The sequence below is a fragment of the Protomyctophum parallelum genome (assembly GCF_964188405.1).
Source record: "Protomyctophum parallelum genome assembly, chromosome: 4".
Lineage (NCBI taxonomy): Eukaryota > Metazoa > Chordata > Actinopteri > Myctophiformes > Myctophidae > Protomyctophum > Protomyctophum parallelum.
The window spans coordinates 18143542-18161850 of NC_139700.1; the positions used below are offsets into that span (position 1 = coordinate 18143542).

Here is an 18309-nt window from a genome sequence, read left to right on the forward strand (position 1 = left end):
GGAGTCTTCAGGCTAAATCTGTCGACAATATTTTCTGATTAATTTAAGACTTTTAAAAAACCTGACGGAGTTGACGGGAGACGTGGGACACACATTTGATATGAGATATGTAATGGAATATATAAATTAAAATTAACTGTGTATATTGTTTGCTATGTTGTTGACAATCTACTTTAATTTAGTATGTATATTTATGTATTTATGCTGGGGACAGGCTAAATACAGGCGTTTTTGGGTACAGTGCCTGCTTTTAACTAATTCAGATGGCATATGAAAACAATTATAATGAAATTAATGGCATAATAATACACAACTGTATTACATTTAACTTTGCAAGTGCTTTTATTTTTATGAATTAATTTATTTTTAACATAAATAAGGCTCTTATGTGTGGGACATGTTTTTTCCACTTTTGTCCCTCATCTCAAGAATGAGTGATCTAAGTTGTCTTTCTATCGCGCTTAAGATTCAGTCCTCTGCCTCTATAACCCAAGGTAATTCTTCTCCTCCCACCGTATACCCCTTCCACCGGTCCGCCCCCGACCATCTCTGCTGAAGCTTTCGTCACCTACTTTGATAAGAAAATTAACGATGAAGCTCTTTCTCCCATATTCCCACTAATCAATCATAGCTCACCTAACGCTAACCCCCAGCATATCATGCATGTCTTCCTTCTCTCCGCTATCTCCAGACGAGGTCCTGGAAAGGGTGTCATCCACCCGACCAACCACCTGTTCTCTCTACACCCTATCCACTCCTCCATCTTCCAGGCCACTGCCCCTCATGTACTCCCATTCGTTACCATCAACACATCCATCACCTCAGGCTACATCCCAGCTGCCTTCAAGTCAGCCAGAGTTACTCCGCACATGCATGCATGCACATATGTGTGTGCATATACTCACCACACAGGCCTTGTGTGGGTGCAGATCCATTGCCACCATTAGTGTACTGTAGCACCATGATGCCCGTGCTGTGGTACCACTGTATGTTGACCCCTCCGGGCGTGTTGATCACATACATGCTGCCCGTGTCATCCACCAACAGAGCATGGCGGGAGAACGGCAACCGGGCCGGTCTGTAGTTCACCAACACCTGGACTCAGACACACATAGTGATGGTAAACATCTGCAGTGTGAGAAAATGCTGACAAAGAGCCAATAAAATGTGAAAAGGGGTTTTGCATGGATTAAAGCTAAATTAAATCTCACGACTGACAAAATGAGATTACAGAAACAGCCTGAAAGCAACCCCCCACACTAGCACTGTTTCTAAACAATTAACACAATTATGTGAAATGTAAAATTATGATGTTTTAGTAATATTTGTTCCTGGTGTTCTACAAACAACCAGTTGAAGAAATCACAGATCGAGGCTTTAACCTTTGCTTTCATGAAATATCCGAGACTATTAAGGTTAAAGGTTTATGGAAGATGCTTCGGAACATATTGCTAGTTTGACCACTTCAAATGCTCTAATCCTAAAATAATAACTAAAAACATGTCTCTGTGCAACATGCTTCCATAGAAGACACGCTGGCCTCTATCTGTCGTGGCAACTGAGAACTTTAATCCATGGGTTTAAGCAGGGGCGGCCTTAAGGATCGGGAGGCCCCGTTCATGACGTCATCATTTTAATAATGAATTATTATTAAAAATAAAAAAGTGTATTATCGGACTTCAAACAAAGCATGAACAGCATACACAGCCTGTACAGTCTGAGTGGAAAGCGACACAAACACTGACTACCGCCCAGTTTGAAACTTTGTCAGACGGTCGGTCACCTTGCGGTCCAGCCGATTGATGATGATTCGGTAGGAAGAGGTTGTAATGTTCAGCTTGATAAAGCACAGAGATTTATCACTGCCTCCTGCAGGACTCTGGGAGAGAAAATTATGGACATTAGCAGTCATAGGTTAGGTCGAAAAGTGATATTTTAAAACACTTTAATATGCCCAATAACAAATAGTCCCCAATATCAATGTAACTATCGCAACTGCGGTTGTGCCGTTTGTGAAACAAGCTTGTCAATATCTGGAAATCCCTTACTTGTATTGTAAATAAAATAATAGAGACCCTACGGCTGTGCTGTTTTTTTAAGTGCTGTTTGTGGAACAAGTTTCTAAATTTGAGAAGCTTCTTCCCTTTCTTTGTTTTCTTGGAAAACGATCACAATGGCAACTACCGGTACTGTATGTGCAAAACCACATTTTTACTTGTAAAAACTTGTGATGTAACAATAAAGATGATTCGGAACTGTCGTAACTGGTCATAAGATTTTCAACAGAGGTTTTGCTACTCACAGTTCTTCGGATGGAGTTGACACTCTAAAAAGGGAAAACAGAAGGCCATTTATTAAAGCACATAAACCAATATGTTTATCATGCGGTAGATTTCCGGCTGTTCTGTATTACCTGGCTGAAGGGGCATTTGTCCACTGTGCCTATGATGGTCTCTCTGGGCAGGGTGACCAGGATGTAGGAGCCGTTGTCATATAGTGCCACGTTGTTGCCATCGAACGTGATCACACGCAGGTCTGACATCACTGAGCAACGGCCTGGCATGCACAGTCATAGTAGTATATAGAAATGGACGAACGTCAGTCTATTAGCTATATTGAATTGCTTAACATATTCCACATTGTGCCCTGGTCTGCAAATAGTATAATGGGGTAAACTCAACTGCCTATTCAGTTTGCTAGATCAATTACGGCCCTTTCGTTAGACGCAATGCACATAGCAATGACACAGCCTTCATTTTCAGTAACTGAATCTACTATCTACAAAAGCTTGCTAATGGCCAAATGTAATATTCAATGCGATCCCGTTTCCTTAATTAAATGAAGTATAAATGTGTGTCGACTGGCTGGCGGATTTAATGTACCAAGTGTCTGTTAATTAAAAATGTATAATTGCACAAACAGAGTATTATGCTCGCTGAATAATAGAATAAGAGGACAGATAAAAGCACAATAATAAACACAATAAAAGCGCAAGGGCACGTTTCAGCTGAGGTCCTTTTAGGAGGATGAAAAGGGGAGGGGAGGTAAACATGACACATTAGTGTAAATCCATTAGAGCCTCAATGAAAAATGACAACTGGAAAAATACATAAATAATCAATACTTTAACCCTCTAACACCCGCATTAATTTCTACTTGCAAAAAATCGATTTCAACCTTACTACTACTTTGTACTACTAGGACTAAGACAAAAAAATATGTTAAAAAAAATAAAAATAAAAAGTTTGATGAAAAATGTATAATAATTAGAATGAATCTCTGCTACTGCCTGTATCTCTTGAGGATACCTGGAAAGCTATGCCCCATCTTAGTTCCTTCTGCAGACTGAAAAGTGATCATGTTGACCACTCACTCTTGAATCTCAAAGGAATAAAGTTAGTGGAGTGGTGTTCAGCACATTCCTGGTTTAATTTCAGCTGCGTCTTTGTGGCGTACTGTATTTGTTGTACACAGGGAAATCCCTAGTGTTCTGTTATGCATTTGTAACTGTCTAACTGAGAGTGTACAACTAGAGTAACCAAATGTGTCCAGCGTCCATTTTGGTTACACTTGAACCGACTATGTCGGTCCGTAATTTCACCTCGCTCCTGTTGGAGTTAAAATAAGTAAATGGGTGTAATTAGGGATGATCATGTTTTTTTATACTGATCCGATTCTGATCATTTGATTTTGAGTATCTGCTGATAGCAATTTTTCTCGATCCGATATTTATATTTTTTTATAGAAAATGTATGCCATATCACAATAGTACAATATCCAAAATCTAATATCATGATATGGATATGATAGGTGATCGGATGTCCCGATCATGTTTTTTGCTCCCGGTCCAATTCCGATCATTTGAAAATGACATGATCGGCCCCCGATGTCCGATCACGTGATCGGATGGGGACAACCCTAGGGTGTATAGTACTGTACTTACAGGGACACTGCCACTGCGGGCAGCAGGGGTCTGTGTTGGTGAGGATGGGGAGGCCCAGCAGGCTGCACTGAGGCATGGTTGTGTTGTAACGACAATGGAGAGACGAGTTGTGGAGCAGCAGCTCGCTGTTGAAACAGATGAGCTCGGCACACTCGTCAATGCGGAAGGAGTACGGGGGCTGAGGAGAGATAGGGAGAGTACACACTGGACAGTGAGCTGTCTTCAGCAAATTGCAAAGATGCAAAGATACAGGCTACCATTCATTGTCAATGGAAGCCAGCGACACGAATATACAAAAATACATCAGACGTTTGTTGCTGCTGCAAAAGCTACACAGCTGCCAGTAAGACGCCTGAGGGCGACCTCACCCTAAAGGGTGAGGTCCTAAAGGACCCTAAGAGAGGTTGCGCATCCGCCTGGGTGACTAGTTTTCGCCGGCTGCCGGGCGTGGCTGCACTAATAACTTTGGGGCAGGCGCGTCTCTAGAGTTTAAATGGACAGGTATCAGTCAACAGGGAGACATTGAAGAGGTTTGAGGTCAGAGTTGCTGGCTAACTGATGACATCAGAGATCTCCATCGCTGATGATGTCACGTGATGTCACGATATGGTCATGCCTGGGGGTCTGTCTGTCTGACTGACTGACTGATTGACTGATGGGAAATGCACAATTCCATAGTTAACTGCTACCTGCCGTCGCAACAAAAAGGTTCAGCAGGTTTCAGCTACAAAGGTACAAACTACAAAGCTACAGATATGCTGTGTAGCTTAGCATCTTTGTATCTTTTGCATCTGCCAGAGTGAATGCCTAAGATATTTTCTGAGAGCAACAGTGTTGTACGACAAATAAGGAATCAGGCTTATATTTGTGAACGAAAAATGTACCTGACGAGAAAGATATGAATTGGCGAATCAAATCAAATGATACAAACAAACACTGTCTGTCAGACACACAGATACAGATACAGAGATAATGTATGACTGTATTGACAGCAAGAGCACAGATCACTTGGTCCAGGGATCCAGCACATACCAGTGGTATCTTCGCTGGAATTCTGGGGGAGCCGCAGCATCTAGAAACACTCTCTTCACGCATAGATTTACTGCACAGGTGTGTGTGTGTGTGTGTGTGCGTGCGTGCGTGCGTACGTGCGTGCGTACATTACAACCATACAGAAAAGAGTAGTTCTATGTTTCAAAACAGTGGTTTTGAAACATAGAACTAAATATATTATATTTAGGACCAAAATGGATACAAAATATATATATATATAATATAAAACAATCCAATAATTTCAATAAAACATATATTAATTGGTAACCCTTACCGTACAAGCCCCAGTGGGCAGCAAGAGGGGAGTGGTGGTCAGCTCCTCTGTGGTGACGGGGGACGTCTCAGGGCTGGTCAGCAGCTCGGTGGTCGTGGACTCCGCGGTGGTGGACTCTGTGGTCTCTGCAGGCGCCGTCGGTCTCGTCGGTCTCGTCGGTCTTGTCGGTCTCGGCGGTCTCGGCGGTCTCGTCGGCACGCCGACCGCGACTGTCGTGGTGCCCGCGGTGGTGGCGCCAGTGTACGTGGGCAGCCGGGCGGGGGTAGTAGTGACACTACTACCGACTAGCGGACTAGCGGTACTAGTCGCTGGTACCTGGTCAAAAAAGAAAACGATCCTTATGCGCTCAAACCAGGGCTGGCATACTTGGTCTTCATATTGATATGTAAGCACGGTTGAGGAGGATAGATTATGTAGTTTGTGTGGTCTAAAGGAAATTGAAAATGAAATGCATTTTGCTTTTCATTGCCCATTCTACAACTCTATCAGGGAGAGACTTTTTAATAAGGTAGATCCAAATTATGAATTTGTGTGGTTGGATGACTTTCCAAATTACATTTTTACATTTGCCTCATTCCTTGAAAAGGACTGGTCAATGAGGAGGAGGGCCATTTACATGCAAAATGACATTGTCTTGTTTGTTTTCATTTTGTTCAAATACTGAACTATCTATTTATGTTGTGTATAAGGCAAGATGTAATATGAACGGGAGGGACTGTAATGTCAGTTGTTTTCAATGTGTCATATACAGTAATTCCATATGGGATTGGGCCAAAGTGGCATGACACGAAGAAATTCATTCATTCATTCATTCAGTACCGGTCCAGGTGTGGTGGTAGTGGTGGGGACCCCTGTGTAAGTGGGAGTGAGGGTGGTGACTGCCACCGTGGTATCGACCGGTGGGCGCACAGTGGTGGTGGTGATGTCTCCGGGTCTCGTAGGCGACGTGGGTCCGGCTGGCGTGGTCTGGGTGGTCGTGGACTCCGCGGTGGTGGACTCTGTGGTCTCTGCAGGCGCCGTCGGTCTCGTCGGTCTCGTCGGTCTCGGTGGTCTCGTCGGTCTCGTCGGTCTCGGCGGTCTCGTCGGCACGCCGACCGCGACTGTCGTGGTGCCCGCGGTGGTGGCGCCAGTGGACGTGGGCAGCCGGGCGGGGGTAGTAGTGACACTACTACCGACTAGCGGACTAGCGGTACTAGTCGCTGGTACCTGGAGAAAAAAAAAGAAAACGATCCTTATGCGCTCAAACCAGGGCTGGCATACTTGGTCTTCATATTGATATGTAAGCACGGTTGAGGAGGATAGATTATGTAGTTTGTGTGGTCTAAAGGAAATTGAAAATGAAATGCATTTTGCTTTTCATTGCCCATTCTACAACTCTATCAGGGAGAGACTTTTTAATGTAAGGTAGATCCAAATTGTGAATTTGTGTGGTTGGATGACTTTCAAAATTAAATTTTTTCATTTGCCTCATTCCTTGAAAAGGCCTGGTCAATGAGGAGGAGGGCCATTTACCGGCGGAATCGCGGTGGTCACGGTGGTCGCGGTGGTCGCCGGAGCGGCAGACGACATGGTCGGTGCGCCGGTCCACCGGGTCGAAACAGTGGCAGCGAGCGGAGTCATCGGAGAAGTGGTTACGCTCGACGATGGGGCGGGGGATATTGTGATGCGCGCCGTGGATGCCGGCACGCCACTGGGAGTGGTGGGAGAAACGGTAGAAATACTGGTCCTTGTGGTGGAAGCCCTGGTGGAGGAGGGTGTAGTGGTGATGGCTCTAGTAGTAGTAATGGTGGTATTGGTGGTTGTACTTGTGATAGGCCGCCTGGTGATGGTGGTGGTAGTTGTACTTGTGATAGGCCTCCTGGTGATGGTGGTGGTGGTTGTACTTGTGATAGGCCTCCTGGTGATGGTGGTGGTGGTGGTGGTACTTGTTATAGGCCTCCTGGTGCTGGTGAAGGTTGTACTTGTTATTGGCCTCCTGGTTGTGGTGGATGTTGTACTTATTATAGGCCTCCTGGTGGTGCTGGTGGTGGTTCTAACTGGTGTGGGCGTGGTTATGGGGGGCGCTGTGGTTGTTCTGTTGGACCGAGTGACATATGCAAAGGGGGTTGGAGTTGGGGGAAGGAACACACCTGGAAGACATGAATAAGAACATGGTTAAGGAGTTACCGTTGAATATACAGTATAGGGCTTAATGGGCTCTAAGCACACACGACATGTTGGAAAGAACTTGGGGTGTTATCGATGATACTAATGAAGGCTCTGTTCCATTCTGTTGGCCATGTTGGCTCAATGAAAATACACTGCTACACCAGTGGGTCTCAAAGTGTCCTTGAGTGGGTTCCAAATGGCCCCGTAACTCTGAGAGTGTCCTTGTCCTTGAAATTAAAACGTTTGAGAACCACTGCACTGCATTAGTATCATCAGTAACACCTGTGAAGGGAGTAGGGAAGGGGCCTGGAAGTATGAAGACTTATTGTGTGTGCATAAAGCCTATTTCCAGTTGCCAATGTACAGTATAAAAACATATTGGACTCGCCAAGATTCAGTGTCTTTTTACTTTTCCTGAGTGTTTTAATTTCACTTTGTACAGCACTGTGGAAACCTTGTGTTTTAAGAAATGTGGATTGGATTGGAGTGCCTCATTGACTAACAGGAGCGAGGCTCGCCACTCCCTTCCACTGAAGAAGCTTTGAACGTACATACTGTATAATGAACCCTGAAGTTTCCAACATACTCTGATATTATATTCAATCATAAAAGGTTATGTTTCTATGCTTGGTTCATTTTTAACCATTAAAAGCACATAGGCCTGTAAAACATACTCTGATGGGATTCGATCCTGGGGCCAATCACATGCGACTCCTTGAGCATAGAATTTAAATTTGTTTATATTCTCTGAGCTGTACAAGAGAAACAAGTCGACATCACTCACAGTCCTCTGCATAGACGCATCTCCTGGTGATTTCATCCATTAGCATGTTCTTGGGACAGCGTGGAAAGCAGCCCTCCACACTGCAACGCACACAGAAGAATACCACATTACACCGAAACACATTAATTTGTAGTCATACCTGTATTTGGACAGTACTTGAGCTGAGCGTCTTACAGAGGCAGGAAATGGCAAAGTGTGGCATCAGGGTCACTGCATGTTGGGACACAGGGGCTGGCACAGGTTTGGTATCGCCACTCACAAAATATACGGTACGGGATCAGAAAACTGCTCTCTGACAAGGAGAGAAAAACAGATGATTCAATATTTGTGTCACTTTAAGGTTTAGCATAGGCTACTTCATACTCACATGGCAGTTTACAAAGCCAATGAATATGTATAGTATTTGTTAATGCACCTGTGAGTTTGTGAGAGTGTGTGCATATGCCAATTTTATTTTATTTCTCTAAAAGTGTGTGTGAGACGAGTGCGTGCTTGTATGTATGTCTGCCTTTACAGTTTCTGATTATGTCTACTGGTGTGTACTTGGGACTGGGAGCATTACTGACCCTCCAAAGTGAAGCTGCTGCTCGTCTTGAAGTCCTGTGAGTTTTGGTATTTCTGGGCTCGTACAGCCATGCGAGTCAGCGTCAGAAAGAAGCCTGGTTGGGTGATCAGTTCGAAGGAGGTGTGGCCCGGCAGGAACAGCCCCTGGTGCTGGATGAAGGTCGCCCTACGACTAAACTCGGGCCCTCGACTCCAGCGTTCCATTTGGAGTCGGCTTCGCCCTGACACAGTCAGGAAGTAATTTGGTCTCTCTGCAGATTCCAGTGACACCATAGGCACGCCTACGTGAAAGAGAGTGAGGTTAGTGGTGGGCGATATACTACTTTTTTTCAACTTAAATTGTATTCATTTTTCAAGAACAATCAAAAACGAAAAAAAAAAAGAACACACACAGAACAAACAAATAAACAAAAGGACATCACAGTATATGTTGCCAAACATATCATCTTGCGAATCATGAAACAAAATAGAAGACAAATACTGTTATATAATAGTAGACAGTGTATTTCTGGAGAAAAGAAAAAGAAAAAAGGCCGCATATAGTATAGTATGTGCCTACAATGACATACACATCCATACATATACACACACATACAGTACATACAAAGTGGGAATAGAATTGGACAATTAAGTACGAAGAACATATTTTATCTTGTTTCCCCTTTTCAGACAGTTACCATCTATGGTATTTCTCCTTAAAATGTTAGGAGAAATGTAAGTATAATTTGAATATGATTATTTTTGTCAAAGGTTTAAGCATCACACCAAGTGCAATCTTTTTTTTATATATATTTGAAAAACCATCCAGGTTCCTACTTCCTAGCCCTCTTGTTGCTCAGAGGTATAATATAACCCTTTTCCCACTTGTTTTCAAAAGACTCTCTCTTCCTTCTCAAGTTCGCTGTCATCCTCTCCATGTCAAAGATCTCAGAGACTACCTGAAGCCAGTCTTCTACAGATGGAGATTCTGCCTGAAGTCATTTACGAGTAATGGCTTTTTCCCCTGCAGCCAAGAATATTTTCATTAGATACCTCTCACTGTAATTTCATCTGGTAAGTCTCCCAGATATAACAATATACAGTAATCTAATATTTGTATATACCCCGGATCTCCTGCAATTTCTCCAAGACTCCAAGCATTTATGAACAACTCCAGAAAACATGACAATGATTTACTTCTACCTCGCCGTAGTTTCTCCAGCACAACTGTTGTGCTCCAAGCTGTTTTCATTTAAGTTTTGGAGTGATAGAAAAGCGACGTGTGTTTTTCCAGCATAATTCACGCGAGGTGATGGAACTTGATGTGTATTGTGTTTTGCAAATATTTAACCCTTGTTCAACTGTGATTTGAGCATTCAGTTCTTTTTCCCATTTTTCCTGTACAACATACTGTTGTACAGTATGTTTTCTGCAGTTTGATACAGATATCATTTTTATTATATTTTATTTGTTCCTTTTGTATATGCCTGAGTAATGAATTGAATAAGTTTGTTCTGATTTATTTGTGGATCACGGTTCTGGACTTAAAATAATGATGTAACTGGAGATATCTAAATAAATCTTGATTTTCTAAATAGTATGTATATCCTTTAGGTTCTGGAAGCTCTGTAATCTATTTTCTTCCATAATCTTATAGTAAGATGTGATCCCATGGTTGGAAAACCAAAACCTGAACCGCTGATCCAGTTTTCCTGGTGTAAATGCCGTATCATAGGCTACCCTTCTCAGTATTTTTGATTGCTTTTCTATTTTTAACTGTTTGACAACAGTGAGCCAAGTCTGTAATGTGAAAGATGTGATTGGATCTAATTCATCTAAATTGGCTTTTGCTAATTGTTTGCCGCCTAACATAGCTTGTACTGGGATATCCTGATTACATATTTCTATGGCTTTCCATTTGGCTTCTGTATAATTAGCTCCCCATAAAGCCACAAATCTAATTTGGGCGGCGTAAAAAATAGTCTTGTAGATTTGGTAGTGACACGCCTCCCTTTTCCTTATTCAGCTGTAATGTTGCATATTTAATTAATTGATTTTAATTAATTTCTGCCATTCCAAATGAATTGTGAAATTAACTTATCCCACTCATTGAATTGTTTGGATGGAACATTAACTGGTAGAGACATGAACAGGTATAAGAGTCTTGGCAAGATATTCATTTTGATAGTTTCGATTCTTGAACTCAAGGATAAAGGGAGTACAGACCAGCGATTAAGGTCATTTTTGAGTGGTGCAACCGTCCACTCCAAGGAACAGGAATGTCCCTATGTTTAGAGTATGTCCCTATGTTTAGAGTACCAACAGGGGGCACTGTTGCACCACTCACTTCAGACCGGTCTGATTTCTTAAAATTTATTTAAATTCTGTATGATGTATTTTCATGAACAATATAAGAAATTCAATACAGAAAATATCCCTGTGTCTTGACTCTTTCTGAGAACTGAGAACAAAACGAAAGACTCTTTCTACTACTTCATATTCTGTTCACTCGATGGGATGCTGACTATTCTTTTACAACCATTTAGTATGTCCTATGCGCTCATAGAACAAATTTCATATGCAAAATATGATAAGGGTTAGATTGCTGATTGCTGCCTCATCAAACACAAATGTTTGGTCAAACCATGTGACACCCATTGGAATTGCATTGTCTGTCCATCCATCCATCTTCAACCGCTTATCCGTAGTCGGGACGCGGGGGCAACAGCTCCACCAGAGTGCTCCAGACTTCCCTCTCCAGAGCAACATTAGTGACTTCCTCCTGGGGGATCCCGAGATGTTCCAAGGCCAGTGAGTCGATGTGTTTCCTCCAACTGCGCCTTGGTGTGCCCCGGGGTCTCCTCCCAGTGGGACATGCGATTGTGGCAGCCATTAATCACAGACAGAGCACAGAACATTTGTTTGATATGTGTGAAGGAGGCCTCACTGAGTTTACTTTTCACTGCTTCCACTCCACTGTCACTGCTTGTTTTAAATGTGGTTTTACTCCAAAAAGAGCATTCCTTAAAATTAGATTGGAACACAAAAATATATTAAAATGTAAGGAACTACAGTAAGCACTACTTTACCACTTAAGCCGTATTTTATACTTTGTCGTACGATGGTGTCACGTGGCGACACTAGCCGGTCCATAAGCCGGTCCATTCATACACTTGTGTAAATGACAGTGTGCATATGAGAGCTCACGTGTCTTGGGCTCCTTCTGCAGTCCTGAGGTGACCATGAAGTTGAAGAGCAGCCCTGGGGCGGGCAAAGTCCCTGGGGCCACTCTAGTCATAGGGAACACCGAACTGCTGCTACGATTCACTCCGAACATGGTGTCATTATAGATGGCACTGAACATAGCGTAGGGCCCGTCACCTAGCTCTGTAGGGAACATACAGTAGATAGGCTTTTAAATCTTAAAAGGTAGGGTAAGTGATTTTTGTTGATTTATATAGCTCTATTGCGGGATACATATTTTATCCAGTCAGGATAGAGAACTCAGACAGGATACAGATTAAACAAGTGAAATTGGAAGTGATAAATTAAGCTGATAAATGAGCTTGACTGATGATTGATGATGATTGACTGAAATTAATGCAATAAACCTGAAAATGTATTTTCTGTTCTGTTTATTATGCATAACAAAGACACTTTATAACTATAAGTTAAGGTAGTTACCATGTGCTGTGCCACTGAGCTTAATGCATGATGACCAGCACTTATATATAATACATTATAAGTATACGTTGTTATAAGTTGTCATACATTATTATAAACATTTATAATGAGTGTTATAAAGCCTTAAGCTTAATGCATTACAGACACGACCTTAAAGTGTTACCCTTACCTTGGTTGTAGTATTCACAGTCGAAGGCTGCAAGAGAACGAGATAAACACAGTTTTGAAATCACAAGTAATACAGACCAGTGACTCTCAACCTTTTTAACGTCAACGACCCCCAGTTTATTATGCATTGGACCACGGACTGCCATTTAATCCTATCTTCATCTCTTGGACCGCAATCTACACTGTAAAATCTATGTAGATTCATTCCAGGAGTTACCGATCATCTGTAATGTTTTTTTTTTAGTTTCTTCAATTATTCCATGGATTCATTTTTCGATTCATTGAATAATCAAGAAGCTCCCAAATGTTTTTTTATACCTTATTAACAAATCAACGCAAAACAATTCTAATGAATGAACTAGATCAGTGTTAAAACATATAATGGCGTCACATAAAAATAACAAAACTGGTCGATATACAACTAGGGCTCGTAGATCTGCTGTTTAAAAAATCGAAAATCATTAATTATGTTTTCTATTTGAATAAATCTATTACTTTGATTGTGTGTCTGTGCGTGTGTGTGTGTGTGTGCGTGTGCGTGTGCGTGTGCGTGTGCGTGTGTGCGTGCGTGCGTGCGTGCGTGCGTGTGTGTGTGTGTGTGTGTGTGCGTACTCACGACAGACGGAGGGTGACCTCCAGTGAATGCCGACCCCCTGCTGGCAGCATTTGTGTGCGTATGCAGCGATGGACGTACAGAGACACTCACAGTCACCTCCACGGTTACAGTTACACGTGTCTGTCAGACAGTTCCTATAGAACCAGGCAACATCCACCTGGGTGGCACACACACACGCAAGCACGTGCACACATATTATATTATACCCTAACAAAGCAAATGCAGTACACACACTAAACCACAACTGATATATCGGCAATTATTTTACTTTTTTATAGTTTCCTAATGTTTAACAAATATCAACCTGGCGTTATATTTCACCAAAAAAATGGCAGATCTACAATCGCATTTTCATCTTTGAACAGGAATGAAGTGATTACTGTAAATAATTAAAAAAGTTCAGTTTATGTTTTATTTGTGTTTTATCAAAAAGTTATTTGTATTTATTATTATTTTTGCTAACAAGTTACATATTCTCAAATAGAGACTTTAATCAAATCAAGTTTTTCAAATTGATTAGAAAATGTTGCGCTATTTAACAAAATAGGTCTAGGTCTTAGCATCAGACCCAAAAAATCAGTTGGGCACACACAAAAATGTGTGCACAGTTGCACACACACACAGACACACACAAATAGATAGATACATCATATAAAACAACAAGTGAACCAGGCCAAATCGAAGTGGGGGAGACTACGGGTGGTCGGGTTTAGGGGGTGAGCGGTTAATAATTCAGACTGGTGCTGATGGAAAAGACGTGAGGACAATGGGGTGCGGGTCACTCTCGGGGCCCAGATGAGGGCTGCTGTGACAGACACGTCACATCAACGATGAGTTGGTCACTCCACACAAAACAATAACTGGGCCCCCCATGTCCACGCTGGTGGTGACAGGCTGACAAACATACTGTAGGTTACTAGCTATTTACCACCATAGAGCGATAGAACTCTATGTTTTAATTTGTACTGACTTGAATTTGAATTTGAGATACCTTCGAAAGATGTATTTTACTAGATATATTCTATGGGTTCTATGTATTTATTCTATGTATTCTCGTGACTGTAGTATAGTTCTTTGAAGACTTGCTCAGATGTGAGATGTGTGATGATACAAAACCGTTTTAGAAAGAGAATAAATGCAGCGCCATTGCCTGAGGGGATTAACTGTCAAAGTACTGTACTGTAACTGCATTAAAGCAAGTTCAGATCTTTTTTTTTAAAGCAGCACAGAAATGTGTATGGTTCATTGACTGTGCTCATCACTTTGATGTGTACAGGCTCCTTTCATTTTATAATGTTAATAATACAAATATAATGGGAGGGTGACCTCCAGTGAATGACGTCATCCCCATGCTGGCAGCATGGGGATGGACCATAGACTGTAAAAAATATGGACAAAGCGTTCCCCGGGTCTAACATGAACGTAAAATGAAGCCTGTAATGATATGCTAATTCCTGATGTAAGTCGCCATCTTTTGGTACCAGCTGGCCATTGGCTGGCTCCGTTTTGTACCAGCTGGTCATTGGCTGCCCAGACAACGAGGCGGGACTTCCCCCCTTCTTCTCCGTTGGTTTTTATTTTGACTCGAGTGGGAGGAGAAGACTCTTGAGTGGGAGGGGAATCCCGATCATAGACTGTAACGGTAGCCACGCCCCTCAGAACATACGCGACTTTATGGTCATTTTTTTAATTAATGGGACCATAATTTTCCAAAAAGAATATTATGACATTAGAAATGAGACTTTAAACTAGTGACTGGAAGAAGAAAGTATTCATGACCATGTTTATTAAGGTAATACAGTCTAGGTGAAGTTGGGCCAAAATACATGGGCCTCTATGGAGCTATGGGGCTTTTTGGGTCCAGTCCAGCGCCACAACAGGCCATTATATGAACTACCGATTTCAAATGAGGCTTCACGAAATATCTGGCTGACTGCCCCCCTGGGATGGACAGAGACACTCACAGTCACCTCCACGAGGACCTTGGGGTCCACATGGGAACAGTGTGACTCCACCTCCAACTTAACCCATCTCAGACTCAACATATCAGACTTAACCCATCTCAGACTCAACATATCAGACTTAACCCATCTCAGACTCAACATATCAGACTTAACCCACCTCAGACTTAACATATCAGACTTAACCCATCTCAGACTCAACATATCAGACTTAACCCACCTCAGACTTAACATATCAGACTTAACCCATCTCAGACTCAACATATCAGACTTAACCCACCTCAGACTTAACATATCAGACTTAACCCATCTCAGACTCAACATATCAGACTTAACCCACCTCAGACTTAACATATCAGACTTAACCCATCTCAGACTTAACATATCAGACTTAACCCATCTCAGACTTAACATATCAGACTTAACCCATCTCAGACTCAACATATCAGACTTAACCCACCTCAGACTTAACATATCAGACTTAACCCATCTCAGACTCAACATATCAGACTTAACCCACCTCAGACTTAACATATCAGACTTAACCCATCTCAGACTTAACATATCAGACTTAACCCATCTCAGACTTAACATATCAGACTTAACCCATCTCAGACTCAACATATCAGACTTAACCCACCTCAGACTTAACATATCAGACTTAACCCATCTCAGACTCAACATATCAGACTTAACCCATCTCAGACTCAACATATCAGACTTAACCCACCTCAGACTTAACATATCAGACTTAACCCATCTCAGACTTAACCCACCTCAGACTTAACATATCAGACTTAACCCATCTCAGACTCAACATATCAGACTTAACCCATCTCAGACTCAACATATCAGACTTAACCCACCTCAGACTCAACATATCAGACTTAACCCATCTCAGACTCAACATATCAGACTTAACCCATCTCAGACTTAACATATCAGACTTAACCCACCTCAGACTCAACATATCAGACTTAACCCATCTCAGACTCAACATATCAGACTTAACCCACCTCAGACTCAACATATCAGACTTAACCCACCTCAGACTCAACATATCAGACTTAACCCATCTCAGACTTAACATATCAGACTTAACCCATCTCAGACTCAACATATCAGACTTAACCCACCTCAGACTCAACATATCAGACTTAACCCATCTCAGACTCAACATATCAGACTTAACCCATCTCAGACTCAACATATCAGACTTAACCCATCTCAGACTCAACATATCAGACTTAACCCATCTCAGACTCAACATATCAGACTTAACCCACCTCAGACTCAACATATCAGACTTAACCCACCTCAGACTCAACATATCAGACTTAACCCACCTCAGACTCAACATATCAGACTTAACCCACCTCAGACTTAATATATGGGACTTAACCCAATCAGACTTGTGTTTACTTTGTTTTTATTCCTTTTTACAGGTTATTACAGACAAGCATTTCAGTCATTTCAAGCATTTCAGGTAATTTGTACCCCGCCCCCCTCCCCCTGTCCAGAAACAGCAAACATAGATGTAAAGATAGAGTATATATACACATTTGAAAATGGATATAAGCAATAAGATAGCACACAGAATCACAGAAGACAGAAAACCCATCTCAGACTTAACATATAAGACCTCGGACATAACAAGTCGGACTTAACCCATTAAAAGCACCCGTGACATTTTAGACTTTTTGCGTTGGCTAGCAGCTATGCAAGCTCACAGTGCGATTTATTTTCTTCTTCTTTTTTCCTACAACCAGCAATGTCCGTGCCTATGTGACTATGTGGCGAGTATAGGACTTATTTGTACCAGTAGGGGGCGCAAGAAACAGAGAGAGTGATAGTGCTGCTGTGTTGCCTGCTAATGAGAGAGAGAGAGAGAGAGAGAGAGAGAGAGAGGTGGTGTGTGTGGGGGGGGGGGGGGGGGGGGGGCTCTGGGGCCAAGCACATTCTGGGCGTTCTTGGCACGAAAATTTTTAGAGAACTACAGCTTTAGAAGGAATTTGTATAGAACCAGCCTCAGGTCATTAATGGGTTAATGTGGCATGCCTGTGACAGAATCCGTCTATGTCGAATCTACACTTAACAGTACAGTATGTTAAAGTATGATGTTGACATTGTCCAAGGATTCAGCGCCATGGAATTCCATTACAAAATTATAAACTAGTTATATATTTCAGAAAGTATAAAACATGTGTGAATTAGTAGAGGTACCAAGTTAACCTAATGGCAATGTGTAGTGTACACGGAATTTGGTTCTAATCTGTCCAAGTCGTCAACATTAGTTCAGGACAAACACAGACAGACCCTCTTATAGACAATATATGCCATAATAATACCTCTCTGGTTCAGTTGCAAGAACCACTCACCTGTTTCACTCCCATCTAATATTAGATCTGAATTGGCCTTTAGAATGAATTTTAACAACTTTAAACCCTGTAGTCTTAGAGAAATGGACTTGAGTTACGTGATGGGATGTGTTTTGAGCTTGTAGATTGGCTATTTTGGGTGAATATTACCCCCAAGGCATGCTGGGGTTCAAGTGGTTAGAATAGAACCTTTTTCAGTTCCATATACAATTGTAATAAGCTGGAAACACAACTGTGTGCAGTGTCCTTTCTTGAACTATGCTCATAATTAGAATCCTCAACGTCTTCTAATTTATGATGTGCTGGTGTTTGTGTTTTATTCATATGTTTTTCAACCCAGCTTCTCCCGTTGGGTGTGTAAATTTTGCTTCTTATAAAGAATACATTGACAAAGATACAGAAAAGTAATTTGCTCAGCAGACCTCAGCTTGTGCATTTGCTGCCACCTGCTGGCCATACAGAGGATTACATATTATGACAAAATCCCTTCTGCATGATCCTGAGATTTGTAATGGGAATTCATGTGTCTCTAGGCAAACTAGGCGTGACTGTTCAGGAACAAATATTGTGTGTGTGTGTGTTTGTGTATGTGTGTGTAGGAGACATCGTGAAAATGCAAGAACACGTGTATGAGTGTGATGTGTGGGTAAGCTTTGTATTTGGTGCCTGTGGTATTTGGTGTTGATCTCTGAGGACCAAAGCTTACTGCTGTGGATCAGATAAGAACAGTTCCCATACCCTTGTCACCAACCTACTG

The 18309-nt window shown here is 42.0% G+C and overlaps 1 protein-coding gene across 1 annotated transcript in view; it reads right to left on the bottom strand.

Annotated features, from left to right (window-relative positions):
* otogl (otogelin-like) overlaps nt 1–18309 on the bottom strand; it is an 87361-nt gene that overhangs the window by 30880 nt on the left and 38172 nt on the right. The window contains exons 30-43 of the mRNA XM_083762706.1: nt 13214–13370; nt 12599–12625; nt 11953–12132; nt 8769–9047; nt 8377–8494; nt 8203–8282; nt 6783–7399; nt 6090–6435; nt 5271–5578; nt 3944–4121; nt 2414–2556; nt 2303–2326; nt 1784–1879; nt 906–1095 (exon numbers count right to left, since the gene is read on the bottom strand). Coding sequence (XP_083618832.1) covers nt 906–1095; nt 1784–1879; nt 2303–2326; nt 2414–2556; nt 3944–4121; nt 5271–5578; nt 6090–6435; nt 6783–7399; nt 8203–8282; nt 8377–8494; nt 8769–9047; nt 11953–12132; nt 12599–12625; nt 13214–13370 — 2743 coding nt within the window. The remainder of the gene's footprint in view (nt 1–905; nt 1096–1783; nt 1880–2302; nt 2327–2413; nt 2557–3943; nt 4122–5270; nt 5579–6089; nt 6436–6782; nt 7400–8202; nt 8283–8376; nt 8495–8768; nt 9048–11952; nt 12133–12598; nt 12626–13213; nt 13371–18309) is intronic.